Below are 18,161 nucleotides of genomic sequence, written 5' to 3'. Positions count from 1 at the left end.
CAGGAAAAGGCCACAATGGTTCAGCGTAACTGCTGCTGAGAGTGTTTGTACACAATGGTCTAATCCACATCAGCTGTAGCTCTGATTCTCGTCCGTTTGTGTTGAAGCAGAGGAAGCATCAACATCTGGAGAATCAGTTAGCCTTTTTCACTCTTGAGACTTGAGGCATACTTCAGTTTGCATTATGTCACCTCTGCTGTCCAAGCTGTCTACTTTTTTTGTCTACTACTGCAGTTGGGATTTAGAAACTTGTCATGAAGGTGCTTAGCACCTTTCACTTCATCTTCTCAGTGCGCTCTGCAGATGCGGAAGTAGAAGAAGTCCACCATAGCTAACTCAGTGCCAACGCCCTGCGAACTCTGAGAGGGCTCTTGCTTGCTAGTTAGCACTTCCTTTTTGCTTAGTTTGTGGTTTAAAAGTCTGTGATTCTGCTGCTAGATTTTTTTGCTCTCTTTCATAGCAGAGAGGGATGGAAAGGAGTTTCCAGTTGTGGTAACCTCAGGCCAGTGCGGTGGTTTCTATTACAGTGGAAAAGCGTAAGATTTGGATGGGGAAGCTGGTCCTGGATCAGAGTCAGAGGGCAAACTTTGCAAAGACTTTAGCTGAGGCAGTTAGAAAGTGCAGCCAGAAGCCAGGAAGATTCTGTAATTCGACCAGTGCTGGCCTGCCTGGCTGTGGTTTTCAGCCTCCCTTTTGCACATGCTTGTGACACATGACAGGAAGCTGTTTAGCTCTTGTGAGTGTATTTATGTGTGTGAGAAAGAAAGGTATGAAAGGGTATTGATGTGGGTGTATATAGATACTGGGTATGTGTTTGCCTTTGGGACACATGTAGACTAGACAAGACTACACCTTAAGTGTAGGAGAATGCTGGAAAATGACTGGCTGGATGACTAGTTCAAGGGATTTATTACAGGGATTTATAACACCCTCAGACTCGTCTGATAGTAGCATCAAGTTCCACTGGTCCTGTTTAACCTCAGCAGCTGTAAACAACAAGAAGCTTCTCTGATCTTTAGAAAAGTGAACTTTGCGAGCCCCACTTTTTCTTTATGCTCAGCTTGCAAACAGAGGTTTGTTACCTCTGGTGGATAAGTAAAACTTGACTAGGGATGCAAAATGATAATCCAAATTATATGCTTTAAAAAGTGATGTGCATCAAATAGATGTTCAGATTTGACTGATATTTCTGACCAATATTTAATGAAATATTTACTGTACCCTGGAAGATCGTAATGTTTAGCTGATGTTGGGGTGCTGCGTTAAAATATTTGCATTTTGTCAATGTTAATACGTTTGTAACCCTACAAATAACAACAGTAAATGTTATATTTTTCTATATAATGCTGACATAGACAGATCCTAATCTGTCATCATCAGCAGATACAATATTGAGCAAAAGCCATCCTATTATTTATTTAATTCCAAGTCAAAAAGGCCATTAAGTACAAGTTATTTCTTTCTCAGCATCAGGGAAAAAAAACATGTAGTCAAAAGTATGTGGACACCCCTCCTGAGTTCAGGTGTTTCAGTCAGTCTCATTGCTAACAGATGTATAAAATCTAGCAATTAGCCATGCAATCTCTGGAGTGCTATTCTTGTAAAATGGAAGCATCTAGGAGCAACAACAGCTGAGTCACAAAGCAGCAGATCTCTCACAGAGCAGGGTGCTGAAAAAAAAAGGAATTTTACAAGGCAGTTTAGGTGTGTTTGGGTAGTTGCTTATATGAGTGGTGGTGTCTCTTTGAAGGGTAAGGTAATGTCAGTAACACCTTTGGGAAACTTTTGTTAGGAGGACACAACTGTAATGCCTTAGTTTTAAAGCAGCATTATGTAAGTTTGGGGGACTTAGAGACTTCTCTGGTAAATGTGAATCTGATGACTGCAAGCATGTTGAAAAAGAACTCAGTCAAGACTTGGTGAAGGATGTGTCTTCCAAGCACATAATTGAATTATCTACTATTGTCATCAAATCTTCATCAGTGTAATGATGATTTTGCATTTGAGACCCAAACATCGAGTCGGACATTCCTTTGAGTGTGCGTGAGGTAAAGACAGATGACATGGTTAAAAAACCTCATGTGAAACACTTCTTTTTATAGGGGTTACAGGGTGACTTGCAACAGTCAGTTTTCTCCTGATTTAGTAACACTTCTTTCAGTTTTAACTGAAAGTCTTAATTAGTGCTACTTTAATGGCATTTTGACATGAAACTTTTGTCCAGTGCTGTATGCACATGAAAAATATTGGATAATGTCATCAGCCCACAATTCACATATTGGTGCGTCCTCAACCCTGACATCGTTCTCTATTTTATTCTTTTGCTTGTTGCTAATGGCTGCAAGCATAGTTACCATGGTAAATGCTGTAAATGGATTTTCATAACATGCTGTATGTGTTGATGTTTGTTAGGTTTTCTATAATTTGCCTGGAACTCCCCAAGTTGTCATAGCTCATATTCCCTGGTCTGTAACAAACCTCCACTGTTGAGATGGCTAGTTAACAGGATATAACATTGTCATGTGAGGATTTTTTAACACAATTAAACACCAGTTCACGCTGCACATGTTAGATACACAATGTATGCAGATAAAATGGACTTTGTGGAAAACATTTAAATTAGTGCTGTCGTAAAGAGGACTTTAAAAAAGACAGTCTCCCTTTGTTTTGTTTTAATGAAGGGTTACACATTAGAAAGCAGACAAATCACAGAAAACACAACAAACAGTGATATGTGGCAATAATAACAAATAAAAGGTATTGAAAATATTTATTGTAATTTGATATGATTAATACAGTTCAATATGTGAACTGTATTACACAGTGATTACACAGCAATTTGCAAGAGGCAGTAGTCAGGGCTCTTAAAGCACTTAACAGAAATTCCTGAATAGCTCATTTGCTGTGTGGTAGCTGGAAATTCCATGGCTGATGCATTCCATTAGATAGAATTTATCGCTTGCATCTTTTTATGTTCAAGCTACCTAATTATGCTGGACAAAATTGCAATTGATATATACTGAATTGGGCAGCAGTAGGCTCAAGTCCATAACTCAAAGCCATACTAAAATATTTAAAGAAATTGAATTGACCCACTACCAGTGACAGGTGGATTGAAGTCAACAAATGAACTGATATTATGATGTGACATTAGATGACTTATGAGTTTATTTCTAAAGTAATTGTTTGCTGCTGACCTGCTTGGGTCTGATTGAAGCTTAAAAGGAATAAGCTTGAGAATGTACATTTTAAAATAAAAAAAGGGTTTTATTGTTTTGTTTTTTTTTAAGAAGAAATATAAAATCAGTATCAGTGGATAATCAGGGTTTTAATACTGGAAAGGAAAAAATAATATTGTGCCTTCTTTACTGGAAACAGTACACTGAACAGTATCCATGGAGTCAAACCTTTAGATTTTGTGCAAGAGCCACTACACAATGCCAAGCCTATTAAAAATAACTCAGAGTGGTCCTCAAACACCAAGCACATGGAAGTTAATGGGTTTAACTAGGGCTGAATGATTTGGTGAAAAAATTCAATTGCCATCTTCTGACCAATACTGCACCAATAAATAGTTTGAAAACTGCACAGATTGCAGCATATAGAAAAAATTCAGCCATGGGTGATTTTTGTTCTTGTGTAAATTTCCGCTTTCAACTCAGGGTCACATTTATATCACGATGTTATTGTCAAATAGAAAAAAGGGAACCAATATATAAACGTGGTGCTGTGCATGTTTTCAGCTACAAACAACTTGAAGACATCAGTAGACCAGAGCAATGGTAAGATACATCATGATTTGATTAATTCTCATTAATGTCTGTGTTCTCATATCTGTTTTTGTGTTTAAAGGAACAAGCCAAGATCATTGAGCCACTGGACTACGAGAATGTGGTATTCCAAAGGAAAGCCCAGATCCACAGTGATCCTCAGAGAGACCTGCTGCTGTGGCCTGCTGATGACGTCTCTGTGAGTCCACCCAAAATAGCTTTAATTATGATACTGTATAGCCCACTGTAGGCGTTGTTAAAAAAGCGGCGCCAATGTGGAGTACACTTAACCCAAAATTTTATTTTAACATGCTTAAGTAAATAAAAGAGTAAGGAAAGGTAAATCTCAGTTTCAGAGGAAGCTCAATTAAGAGTGTTCATTAAGAGGCTGAATACTGTCAACAGATTTGTAACTAATCCGTGTCTTTTGGTAAAGAAATAGGACCAAGTTTTAAAATAAAAGTATGATCAGCCTTTTCTCCTTTACAGTAAACTTAACTCCATTGATTAGGATGGAAAACACTTTTGCTGTAATTTCTGAAATGTTCTGTGGATTTGGACTAGGACAATGATTCAACCACCAGTCAATAGTAAATGTACTTGGTGTTATACGAACACTGTTATGTTCACATGAGGGAAATTATATAATTAAATATAGTACTACATTATATATAATTTACATTGTACAGTTATATGCAGATGTTTTGGTGCCTCCTGGTCAAATTACGTTTTGTTGATTTTCTAAGTAAAAATATGTACACTTCCTCTACAGAACACACACATTTATAATGCACAAATACTATTTATTTACTAAGTTCAATATATTACATTAAACATAAAATGTGACCTGTGCCAAAGTTATGGCACATTTTATATTTTATGTTTTATTTCTTTCCAGTATGTTAAACTCAGCAATTAATTAGAAATTGTGCTCTCAAATTAGCATAAATTTTCTATGTAGAGGAATAATTTCACTTACAAATAAACAGTACATGTAATTCTAGGAGTGTTCAAACTTTTGCATGCAACTGTGTCATAGTATATGATATATAATGTATGAATTAATTTTACACACTGTTCATTTCTTTTTGAGCAGGTGTCCCAGATTGATCGTCAGAGAAGAACAACCGTCTCGTCAGTTCCTCAGAATGCTGAGAAGGAAGCTAACAGTCTGTTTGCCAAGGAGGTAGGACACTTGCTCATGTTTATTTATAACCTGTATCTGTTGATGTGATGTTGCAACTGGCCAATGTTTTCTGTTTGTTAGTGCATCAAAATGTACAACACAGACTGCCATGTGGTCAACTACAATTACGAGGCCTACTCGGGATGCTTCCGCATGCTGCCCTGGTAGGATTTTCTCTTAGTATTTTTCTTGTAAAAGGAAATAGTTGCTTTTGCTTAGCAAATAGTTTTTACAGTAATTTTAAAATATTTAAACTGGAACATTCTAAAAATGACCCAGCAATGATCTCTGACTAGCCCTGCTATATATGATCGGAATCTAAAAATCTGTGAATCTAAAACTTTTTTTTCAGTTAATTAACTACTACCTTTATTTATATTTCTCAAGCTCTTGATGAGTAAAAATTGATAGATTTTTGTTTTACTTGTGTCACAAACTACCATTTTGAACAAGAAAGTCTATGAATACTATGAATGCTGTATATTTCACACTTCACTTTCCTTTTATTGTTATTCTGATGAAACAAATCAGGAATAAGCCCTAGGTGATCTGAATTCTGTTCTGAATGCGTGTGCACGCTTGATCAAAAACTGTCAGAGTGCATCCAACATTAAAGGCAGAATGGTTTTTGTTTACGCCCAAGGTGAACATGCAGTGGCCCAGCTACTCTGGGAGGAGATTTTAACGAGTTAAAGGGGACAAAGCCAAAGTCTTTCTTTATGTATCATCAGCAAAACATTAGATATGACAGGGTTAAAAAAAATAGCTAATTAAAAAAAATTTGATGTGATAAACTGAAGACAAATTCACATGGTTTACAGTGCAGCTAGTTGTCCTCGTCAAATTCTAGTCTCACCAGCCCTCACCAGTAAGATTCGCTGCTTTCTTTTCTGTTCCAGCAAAGGGTCTAAGACTGAGAAGCTACCGTCCCACATGTTTGAAGTTGACGAGGGAGAGGAGGTAAGATGACATTCCTGAACATTCCTTTTGTCCTTAATGGATTTCTGTGAAGCTGCTTTGTGACAACATCAGTTGTAAAAAGCGCTATACAAATAAATTTGACTTGACTTGACTTGACTTGAACAGAGGACTAAAATTCTGTCAAGTTGGACTTGACTCGGTTGGTAGCTTTATATGGTTGAACCATTTTGTGTGTGAGCAGTCATGATGTGTTGGGTCTAGTCTGCGCCTTAAGGTCTTAATACAGGAAGTGATCAGTTTTGGTGACTCAGTTCATTTATTCACTCAGTTCCTTGCTGACTAGTTGTATGAATTGTGAGGTGGGTCGTTGCTACAAGCCACACGTGTGTGAGAGGCCGAGGAGTCAGCACAGAGGCCCATCAATTGAAACCTGAGCCTCTGAAGCTAAAAATAGCCTAAAATGGGATGTCCGGCCAATCTGTACAAAATTAGACGGAAAGAGCGAGTGGCGATTAGAGAGGAAAATGCTTTTCTCTGTGTTTTGTGTTCCAAGAATGCACTGGCCATCAGTGCTGTTTAGAAGCTGTCCTGTGTTTAGAAGTTCACACAACTTTACATCATTCCCTGTTGGGTCATTGATGATATCACTGCTGTGATCTGTGTATAGCATGTGTCTAATGATTCTGTCCTTAGTTTCCAACATTGTCCTCTTTTGCCCTGATATGAGAAAGTTCAAGGACATTAGTGTGGCCCCATTTATGCCTATTAATCAGATGGTAAAAAAAAGCATTTAATCCATAGAGTGGGTAATGGAAGAGGGAAAGAGGGAAGGTGATTGATCCCTTAGTCTCAGAGGAGCAGAGAGAGAGGGAGAGAGAGGAGGGGAGGTGGGGTGGACAATCATGGAGGAAAGGGGAGGGAGAGCTCTTGGACAATTATATTACAGCAGAGAGCTACAGAAAGGCACATTCATAAAGGACACCAGAACACTTCAATTAGATTAGAGGGAATGTACGCTCACACACACACACACACACACACACACACACACACACACACTGAGAAAGACACAAACAGCACAATCTCACCGCTTAGCTTAGGGTTGTGTATCATTAGTACCAAAACTAAGGAAAGAGCATAAAAGACAGTAATCATCCAAAGTTTATTAATATCTCATCACTCATAGAAATACATCAGTGCATCTGTTAATTTAAGTATATGATTTTGAATGTAATGACTGTATTTATCAGGCTTATACTGTTTTTGTTAAAATGTAATTATTTTTTTAAAACAATGTGGCAGCCAGAATGGAGTTTGTAATACTGTATTCACATTAAAATGAGAGGTGTATATGTAGATGTGTATACATTTGAATATGTATTGTACATTTGTAATGTGTTTACATGATCATGACTATAGTATATGTACATGACTATGATAATAATAATAATAATAATAATATCAAAAGATTACAAGGACCATACTTAGTTCTGTTTAACAGTATGTCAGAAATAAAAATCTTAATTTGTCTTTTTTAAATGGGTTTTGCTGGGACATTTTATATGTTACAAATCTCTGAATAACTAAATGTAAATACATGATATGTATTGTGTATTGTAAAAAAAAGTACCATGATGTTTAGGGCTGAATGATTTGGGGAAAGCATCTAATTGTAATTTTTCGGACCAATATTGCGATTTAAATGCGGATATTTTCTATACATTAATTCCCATTCCTGTTTTTTTGGCCAAGAAGACCAGAATATCCACTGTTTGAACGCTGAATGAACCATAGTTGTGGTTGTGATATGTCACATATAGAGCACACAGGCTGGTCAAACCCATCACTCTCTCTCTCTCGCCCTCTCTCTCTCTTTTTCTGTATGTATACACATACATGCATACATGTAACAACCTTGTTTGTGTGTGTGTATATATATATATATATATATATATATATATACAGTATATACTTTGAAAACATAGAGATGGCTGAATACTGAATACCCTGTCCCGGACGTTTTCAGTAATATATTCCATTAAAATATATTTAAAAAATGCATTTGGAATACATTTATACAACTTTATACAACACTTTCTTCAAGTCATTATTCTGTTAATACATTTGATGAGAAATTTGCTTATCATTATTTAAATGAAGTTCCAAAAATTCTCAACTTTTGTTCCTCTCTCACCGCCTTCTTCAGTCCACGGCTGCTCCCACAATCCCCTGAGCAGTCCAGTACAACACAGATTTTAAACTCCCAGGCATGTCCGCTAGTGAGGTGTTTAGTTTTCTAATAATTGTCTCTTAACAGAGCCTTGTAATGCTGAGATTAATAACTGATCATCACATTGAATTATCAGTCTACTCAGACTTTAGCAGAGCTCAGTAACACTGAGATTAATAACTGATCATCACACTGATGTATCAGTCTACTCAGACTTTAGCAGAGCTCAGTAACACTGAGATTAATAACTGATCATCACACTGATGTATCAGTCTACTCAGACTTTAGCAGAGCTCAGTAACACTGAGATTAATAACTGATCATTACATTGATTTATCAGTCTACTCAGACTTTAGCAGAGCTCAGTAACACTGAGATTAATAACTGATCATCACACTGATTTTTCAGTCTACTCAGACTTTAGCAGAGCTCAGTAACACTGAGATTAATAACTGATCATCACACTGATGTATCAGTCTACTCAGACTTTAGCAGAGCTCAGTAACACTGAGATTAATAACTGATCATCACACTGATGTATCAGTCTACTCAGGCTTTAGCAGAGCTCAGTAACACTGAGATTAATAACTGATCATCACAGTGATTTATCAGTCTACTCAGGCTTTAGCAGAGCTCAGTAATACTGAGATTAATAACTGATCATCACACTGATTTATCAGTCTACTCAGATTTATCAGTCTGATCATCACACTGATTTATCAGTCTGCTCAGGCTTTAGCAGAGCTCAGTAATACTGAGATTAATAACTGATCATCACACTGATTTATCAGTCTGCTCAGATTTATCAGTCTGATCATCACACTGATTTATCAGTCACCCCTGCCCACCCCCAAACTAATACATAATACATAATAGAACCTAATAAATTACATTTAATAATTGCATGCTCAATAAAATGCAGAACAGAAAGCTTTTAGAGCATGTTTTACTGTCATTTTACTGTCCTCTTGAAATGCACTGAATGTTAACGATCTGTTATAACCTTGTTCTTCTTTTGGTCCGCTTGTCCAGAGTGCTCATGTTTTTGTGGCCATTTGAGTGAGTGTTTTTGCGTCTGTTCATAGTGTGGATGTGTGTGTGAATTAGTAAGAGAGAAAAAGAGTGACAGTATTTTAATCATGAGTGCCTGTATATGGCGTGTCAGTGAGTGACAGCTCTCTTGAGTCAGCATTAATCTGTGTGCATGGAGTATTAGCATGAAGTACATATACATTCTTAGTGTGGCAAAGAAGACCACACTGGCGCTGAAGTGCATATCTGGGTAACTGCACAAAAGCAGATGGACATGAAACTTTAATAACTGTTTGTATGTGTGTGTATTTGTGTGTGTCTGTGTGTATGTATGAATTAGGACTCTTCATCGCTCTGCTCTCAGAAAGGAGGTGTGATGAAACAGGGTTGGCTCCAGAAAGCCAACATCAACAGCAGCCTTTCTGTGTCAATGAAGGTATCTGAATCTTTTAAGTACCAGCACCATTTGTAATCCTACAATAAAAGGCAGAATGATACCTCTTTTATGTAGGGAAAGAACACAGTAACACACAGAAAGATCGTAACTAATCTGTGCGTAGATATTAATGAGTCAGAGTCTTAGGACATTTTGCCAGTGAGACATTAGATCTAATAGTTACTCAGAACACTGATGTTTTAGGGCCTCTACAATATCTTTTTCTATAAAACTGTTTTAAAGCTGATTTAGTTTTACAGTGGGATAAAGCATGCATGTAATTTCCCCTAATTTCCAGAGACTGTCTGGATTGACATGTCATTGCCAAGTTCTACTCTAGTAGAATGTACAGTGTTAGTAACAGGAGCCAGACTCAATAACAACACAATGCACACCAGTCTCTATTGCTAGGTTTTGTTATTATATTAATATAGAATGATTCAAACAGGACTGCTATTGCAGAAGTTAATTCACTCTGAATTCTTTTGTCATACTACAGTAATTGCAGATTTGTATTGGATAAAATGTATCCGGTTCAAATAAGGCTTAAGCTTTTCTCATTGTCTGCTAATTAATTTCCAACCTTCTGACTGGAAACAAACAGTGTCAGCAGAGAGTCTATATATGTGCCTCAGTATATTTCATCATATGGATTTCAGAACTCTTCATTCAAATGTCAAACTTATTTCCTTAAGCCATGTTTTTGTAATCCTAGGTGTTCAAGCGGAGGTATTTTTACTTGTCTCAGCTCCCTGATGGTTCATACATTCTCAATTCCTACAAGGATGAGAAGAACTGTAAAGAAACCAAAGGTTCCATCTACTTGGACTCATGTATCGATGTGGTTCAGGTACGTCCTGTCAGTGCAGTTTACCAGAAAAAAATCTTCTCAGGCTTTTTGGCCGGATGTTTTATACTGCTGTGGCTAAGGCTTAGGTGAATGCTGTTTGATTATTCATAAGATAAAGGGTTTACTGTAGATCTGCGATTAGGAATGTAGTTTGATTTTGGACTCATGAATAAGCACTCACAAGGAAAAATGTTTCTTTGTGATGCCTAAATTTGCACTGACACTGTAGAGGATGATTAAAAAGAGAGTTCACAATAAATAGAAAATATGTCTCTTTAAATGTTGCATTTGAACACTGTTTGGATTATTGTTGCAGTACAGTAATATGAAAAGTTTGATTATGTATGATATTTTGGTACAAACCAGTTCTTAATGAAACGATTTAAGGCTGTACAGTATTTGATTTGTTAACCATTGTTGCAGTACTGACTTTTGCAATAGTGATATCATAGAAAGATGCAATGTGCAAATGTCCCAGAAATAATGTATTTGTCTGAATAATGCAGGCCAATCTTTAAGTGTAAAACATTATTGATTTACTAATGCATTGTTAATATATTGCAAGGTATGTCATATTTACAATATGTAGTGATATAATCATTTGATACCTGCATATGTTTTTAAAGCAGCCACAGAAAACTAAATTGTGTGTGCCTGCCTTGTAGTGTCCTAAAATGCGGCGGAATGGCTTTGAGCTAAAGATGCAGGAGCGCTACAGTCACTATCTGGCTGCAGACAGTGAGGCTGAGATGGAAGACTGGGTGAACACACTGAAACTCGCTTTACAGAGTGCCTCAGAGGACAGGAGGAACGGAACTGACTCTTCTGACTGTGCTTTAGGTTTGTTTTTCCCCCTCCATATATTGTTCACACAAATACACGCATGAATATTGTATGAACAGTACTGTGCAAAAGTCAGGGGCTACCCTTTATTTATTTATATATTTATTTCCAGTCAAAAGGCCCATTAAGTACAAGCTACTTCTTTTTCACAAGATGCTTCCAATTTCATAAAGAAGGGTAACATGTTTCAACTGTCCCCATCACATAAACAGTACTTATAGCTTTCAACTTTGAGGGAGAAATTCAAATTCTGCTCTTGCTTCAAATCTGAAAAAATCCACAAGTATTTCTGTCCATCCTTGCACTGTGCATAAACAGTTCAGTGCTGGGCATCTAAAATTATGTGTAGCAGCCGATAAGCTGTTAATGAGAAAAGGAAATAGACAAGTAAATCTGCAGTCAAACAAAGAAACTGATGATTGGATTAGTTGGATCGTGAGAGACAGAAATGCAACTAACTTCTAAGACTGAACTTTGAAGAATGCCACATGCACCCCAGAATCATACAAACACAAGTTACATAATAGAAATTGTGGAGAACCATTCTACCCTAATACATTGAGTGGTATTATTTAACACAGAAGTTTTTCTGGCCTTATAATGGAAGTGAAAATGAGGTTATTTATTTAAGTAATGCTATTAAGATGTGGGGCGGCACGGTGGCGCAGTGGGTAGCGCTGTCGCCTCACAGCAAGAAGGGCCTGGGTTCGATTCCCGGTGGGGCGGCCAGGGTCATTTGTGTGTGGAGTTTACCTGTTCTCCCCTTGTCTGCGTGGGTTACCTCCGGGTACTCCGGTTTCCTCCCATAGTCCAAAAACATGCAGTCAGGCCAATTGGACATGCTAAAATTGCCCCTAGGTGTGATTGTGTATGTCTGTCTGTCTGTCTGCCCTGCGATGGACTGGCGACCTGTCCAGGGTGTATCCTGTCTTCTGCCCAATGACAGCTGGGATAGGCTCCAGCACCCCCACCGCGACCCAGAAGGATAAGCGGTTTAGATGATGTATGTATATTAAGATGTGACCATAATCTACCATTATTATAAACCATTATACAACCCCATTTCCAAAAAAGTTGGGACGCTGTGCAAAATGTAAATAAAAACAAAATTCAATGATGTGCAAATCATTTAAACCCTATATTTAATTGAGAATAGTACAAAGACAACAAATAAAATGCTGAAACTGAGAAATTACATTTTTTTTTAAAATATGTGCCAATTTTGAATTTGATGCCAACAACATGTTCCAAAAAAGCTGGGACAGGGGCATGTTAACCACTGTGTTTCATCACCTCTTCTTTTAACAACACTCTGTAAGTGTTTGGGAACCGAGGTGACCTGTAGTTTTGAAAATGAAATGTTTTCCTGTTCTTGTTTGATATAGGATTTCAGCTGCTCAACAGTTTGGGGTCTCCTGCGTCGTATTTTTCATTTTAATATTGTGCCAAATGTTGTCAGTGGTGACAGGTCTGGACTGCAGGCAGGCCAGTTTAGCACCCAGACTCTTTTAATACGGAGCAATGCTGTTGTAATACATGCAAAATGTGGTTTGTCACTGTCTTGCTGAAATAACCAAGGCCTTCCCTGAAAAAACATGTCGTCTGGATAGCTGCATAAGTTGCCAAAACATGTATATATCGTTCAGCATTAATGGTGCCTTTACATATGTGCACATCACCCATGCCATGTGCACTAATGCACCCCTATACCATCATGAATACTGGCTTTTGAACTGTGCACTGATAACAAGCTGAGTGGTCTTTAGCCCAGAGTACACAGTGTCCATGATTTCCAAAAAGAAATTCAAATGTTGATTCGTCAGACCACAAGACACTTTTCCACTTCCTCTCAGTCCATTTTAAATAAGCTCAGGCCCAGAGAAGGTGGCAGCATCCTGTTTACATTTGGTTTCTTCTTTGCGTTCTTTGAGTTTTATTTAGCATTTGTGGATGAAGCTGTTTTCAAAGACAACAGCTTCATCCACATTTGTTTTTTTGCCTTGTCCCTTGCATACAGAGATTTCTCCAGATTCTCTGAATCTTTTGATGTTATTAGATTAGATGATGAAAAACAAAAAGTATTTGCTATTTTCAGTTGAGAAACGTTATTCTTCAATTATTGCACTATTTGCTCATGCAGTCTTTCACAGAGTGGTGAACCCTTCCTCATCTTCACTTCTGAAAGACTCTCTGAGATGCTCTTTTTATACCCAATCATGTTACTGACCTGTTTCCAATTAAACACAACTTTACCAGCTTTTTGTTGCCCCTGTCCCAACTTTTTTGGAATGTGTTACTGGCATCAAATTCAGAATGGGCATATATTTTTCAAAAAACAATAAAATTTCTCAGTTTCCACATTTAATATGTTGTCTTTGAAGCATTTTCAACTAAATATAGAGGTTAAATTATTTGCACATCTTTGCATTTTGTTTTTATTTACATTTTTCACAGTGTCCCAACCTTTTTGGAAATGGGATTGTACATCATTAAAGACACTTCGTCAATATATCAGCAACCAAGTCCTGCTAATTTGGTGCAGTTTCCTGCAACTGCCTTCAAGCATAAACAATTACACTGACAAATATATCTCATATACGCCATGCCTAAGAAATGCTTAGAAGATAACATCCACGTTATCAACCTTGTTGTTATTGCGGTACCACTTTAGCACTTCCCTTTCCTTGTTTGGTACTTCACTTTCATTGAGGAAGTTGTTTGAAAGTGTCGGATATTAAAATTTCCTGTATGTCAGAAAATGGCTCTTTCAGAACCTCTACACAGTCTAAGCGCAGTAGTGTTACGCACATGCGTGCGTTTGAGTGCGCGCATGTGTTTTTCTTTTCGATTATGAGCCTGGATGGTGCCTTTCATTATAGCAGAGCTCATCCCACTCTTCTGGCCCTCAGAGTAAATATTTTCTCCTGCGCTGGCAGATTGGTGCAGGGCTGTGGAGGGATTCTGCTGTTCTGTTAGAGTTTTGTTGGCCAAAGCTCAGCACAAGCTGGGGGAAATTAAAAACTTTTTACTTTTCACTTTTAATGACCTGAGTGGTTAATAAGCGGTTAAGTAGATGAAAAGTGATAAAAAGGTGCAACAATTTGATTAATAATTTTTTGGAGTTGTTTGCAATATTAGTTTCAGCATGGAAAACTACTTTTTAAGTACTCTAATAGGCTGTGTGGTGTAACCTGTGATATATAACACAGTAAACCATAAACATGATAGCATGATTCAGAGGATAATTAAGAAACTTGCGCAGAGGTCTGGTGATGTGGCTGTTTCTTCTGCTTTGGCCTTGTTCTTTATCTTTTGCTGGTTGTTTATGCTCCCTACATTCTGTCAGCAGTGGCCACATTTCAAGTTTTGCTGGGCAAAGATCTGTAACAGTGAAGTCAGCAGCAGCCCTAGTAACATTTTCCACATGTGACAAATGTTAACCAGTTTCTCACAGTTACTCATTCCTAGGGCTTAATATGCTCTTACCAGGTCTCCTATATTAGTTTATCATTACAGAAACCCTCTTTAACTAGGTCTACAGAAACAGAATCTGTGTCTTATGTTATGCTGACTATTTCAATTTACTTCAATAAACCTTAGATTTTAGACAGCCCGGTAGCTAATGTCTGTGAGCTAAAAGACCATTGTTTCTATTTTTATTTTTCCTGTATAGCCGTAAAACTGATAGCCATATTTGATGACACAGTAACACTTTAAGGAACACATATTGGGGGGTTTATAAGGTCTTATTCTTGGCTTAGTATAGCCCAAATTAGACACTTCTAAATAGTTTATTCACTATGTATTAACCTTTATTCATTATGACCCATATTAGTACATAATTGTGAGTCTGATATGTATAATCACTAATAATTGTATTAGTTGTAGTAATGTATAATACATAATTTGTTAAGACTGTGTTATGTGAATTATTGTGCATGAAGTAATGATCTATAATATCTATAATTGGCAACATGTTATGCCTTTAACGTCTAGGTAGCATCAAATGACTTCTGGAGTTGATTACTTGATGAGTTGGTTTCTCGGTTTTAAGGATTAGTCCAGGGATTAAGCCAAGTCCTGGGCTGTATTTTCTTTTCAATAGGGAATCTTCATTCAGAATACTGTGTAGTACAGGACTCTTCATTCACTGTTCACTTATACCTTTTCATGATATTTTGATCGTAAAACATATAATTGAAAACTATTCCTTTCATGAATACATTTATTTTTACATTTTTATAATGGGTTGAAACTAACATAATATTCCCTGCTTGTATGTTTTTGGCTACCAAAAAGCCTTTGAATGATCGTTACTTTAGGCTTAGAAGATGGTGCATTTTCTGCTTCTCGTGATCAAAGTAATCGCAATTACAAATTTAGACTCATCAGTCCATAAAACCTTACTCTGCATCTCAGACGTCCAATTTCGGTGTTCTAGTGCAAATTTTCTTCTTTTTTCTTCATTTCCTTTCCTCAGTAATGGCTTCCTGACAGTTACACATCCTTTAAGACCCATAATGTTGAGTTGTCTTCTAACAGCAGAACACTTTTGGGAACAGCTTTTGTTGGGAAGCGTAACTGATCGATTTTAAGGTTGGAAGGATGTTAAAAGTTAAAGTGTCAGTAGGATACACAAAAGTGAAGAGTGGACAAATTAAAAGCTAGTGGATTTGCTGTTATGTCTAGTGTTGGTGTTGGTGTTGTTTATGTTTATGTTTTGTTATTTAAGTTTTAGATCATTGGCATGCTCTAAGCCTGTACATGTTTCCTTTACTCAGATGAAGACACTGGTAGCCAGGGGAAACCAGAGAGCACTGTAGAGAATTTTGGACGGAGTCTCCATCCAGAGCTTATGAAGGTACATTAAATTATATAAACACAATCAATAAGCATGTAATGAATGTTTTTTTTCTTTTTTAATTAACTAACAAACTTTGCTCAGCACAAATACAGCTAAACATTTATTGGAGAGCTTTTTGCAGACATTTTTTTTCCTTCTCTCTCTCCATCCTTCTCCAGTATGCCAGAGAAACAGACCAACTCAATAAAATCAACAGGAATGAATGTCGGCAGAAGATCCTTTCTCTGGATCCTGAGACTCAGGTTGTTAGCTATTATGATCTTCTAAAGCTATATTAAAGTGTCTGCTGTTTTCCAGTGTCTGTAGCCTAATGGCCAAGTCTAGTCAATGTAGTGTTATTCTCTCCTCAGAGGCTGGATTTCTCAGGAATTGAGCCAGATGTGAAGATGTTTGAGGAACGCTTTGGACGGCGTTTCATGGTTAGCTGCCATGACCTGACCTTCAGCCTGCAAGGTTGTGTCAGTGAGAAAAATGATGGAGTTCTGACCAATGTAGGTAACTTTTAAGCCTGATCACTGATTTGTAATTTTGGTCATTTTAGCAGATCTATAAAAAATTCTTAGGCTTGCAGTTTACAACAGACATGCGATTGCTGACATCATCTGTAGCCTGCAGTACTGTTTACATTGTTGTTTTGATTGTGATTTCTTGCTTGATTGTTATACTTTGAATAAATGCTGTTTTAACTGAAAAAAGTTGGTTCCCTGACTGCCTTAAAATTATGAGGTCTTCTTCTTTTTGTGAACTTCTAATAGCAGGTTTACAGAGCAATCTGTTATGTTTTGCTGACTTACTAATGTAAGTTAAATAAACTCAAAATGTTAAGGCAGCCTGGTAACTAACATTGTTTTTACTTAAAACTTTTTTCTTTTTTTTTATTTAATTTATTTGTAGTGAATCTATTATTTTAATCATCTAAACCATAGCATGAGAGGATGTTAAGTCAGCAGTTAATATTTTCCCATAAGAACAGCTGCCAGAATGTACTTTTAGATTCCTCCAAATTTGAATGGGTTTAATCTATCGACAGACTTTTCTTGATGGACATTAACTAACCACACCCAGTGATCAATAATAAAGGGCACTAGACAAATCATTCTGACTTGACATAAGTTAGTATGTCTTGGCTGAGGCATAGCTGAACAGAGAGAAGGCTGTAAACCACAGTAATGAGCACACGGCTGCTCAGTGGAGGACTTTAAAAGGCTTATGGAAGAATGCTGACAGACAGTAGTGTGGTTGGAAAAACTGTTGTGCTGCTCCTGTGAACACACATGAGACTTTTAGCAGTGCTTAGAAAGCATGCAGTAGACGCTTGTAAGTAGATGTTTGAGTTTTTGTGCTACGCAGCACCAAATAGTGATTTTTTTTTCTGGGGTTACTCACGTTGCATAAGCATGACAAGTTTCATAACATTTTCATCATAGCATTAACACATAAAATCACAAAATGTGTTTTAAAAGCTTGAGTATCCACCAATACCGATCTAATATTTTCCTTTAAAACTACTTGGCTTTAAAGTGAAAATTAATATTCCTAATTTTTTCACTAAATGCAAACAACAAAAAATGTTAAATTTACTGTTTACTCCCTAGTCCGTATATCCATAAATGAAAATTTGGATTGTATGGATTATGTGGACATGTGATATTCAATCCCTCTGTTAACATAAACGGCTTTTTTATGTTAAAACAAGCAAAGCTGTACAGTTTTGTTATACTGTGTTTTAGTTTGTTTGCTAATGTTGCCTTATGCTTCTTGTTTACTTAATCCCCTTCCCTCTGACCCCAGGTGGAGCCTTTCTTCATCACTCTGGCTTTATTTGATGTGGCCAAAGGTTGCAAGATCTCAGGAGACTTCCATGTGGACCTAAACCCAGCGTGTGTAAGAGAGATGCTGACAGAGGGACCTCCTCAGACACCCACAGAGACTGACGGAGGAGAGGTGGGGGACGCAGGCAAAGTCAAGGGCCTACCTATTATTCAGAGGGTCTCCGAGTCTCTTCTGCGCTTTCCAACCCAAGTAGGTG

General features: G+C 37.2%; 1 protein-coding gene across 2 annotated transcripts in view; it reads left to right on the top strand.

Moving 5' to 3' along the window:
- The window catches only part of dock11 (dedicator of cytokinesis 11), an 87,817-nt gene that overhangs the window by 1,683 nt on the left and 67,973 nt on the right, over positions 1-18,161 (top strand). For both annotated transcript variants that reach the window (XM_036596280.1, XM_036596279.1), the window contains exons 2-12: positions 3,853-3,969; positions 4,867-4,956; positions 5,038-5,120; positions 5,856-5,916; positions 9,480-9,575; positions 10,291-10,425; positions 11,091-11,265; positions 16,050-16,129; positions 16,291-16,374; positions 16,483-16,623; positions 17,924-18,154. In XM_036596280.1, coding sequence (XP_036452173.1) covers positions 3,853-3,969; positions 4,867-4,956; positions 5,038-5,120; positions 5,856-5,916; positions 9,480-9,575; positions 10,291-10,425; positions 11,091-11,265; positions 16,050-16,129; positions 16,291-16,374; positions 16,483-16,623; positions 17,924-18,154 — 1,293 coding nt within the window. The remainder of the gene's footprint in view (positions 1-3,852; positions 3,970-4,866; positions 4,957-5,037; positions 5,121-5,855; positions 5,917-9,479; positions 9,576-10,290; positions 10,426-11,090; positions 11,266-16,049; positions 16,130-16,290; positions 16,375-16,482; positions 16,624-17,923; positions 18,155-18,161) is intronic.

The sequence above is a fragment of the Colossoma macropomum genome, unplaced genomic scaffold, assembly GCF_904425465.1.
Source record: "Colossoma macropomum unplaced genomic scaffold, Colossoma_macropomum, whole genome shotgun sequence".
Classification (NCBI taxonomy): domain Eukaryota; kingdom Metazoa; phylum Chordata; class Actinopteri; order Characiformes; family Serrasalmidae; genus Colossoma; species Colossoma macropomum.
This window is presented reverse-complemented; position numbering and strand designations above follow the sequence as displayed.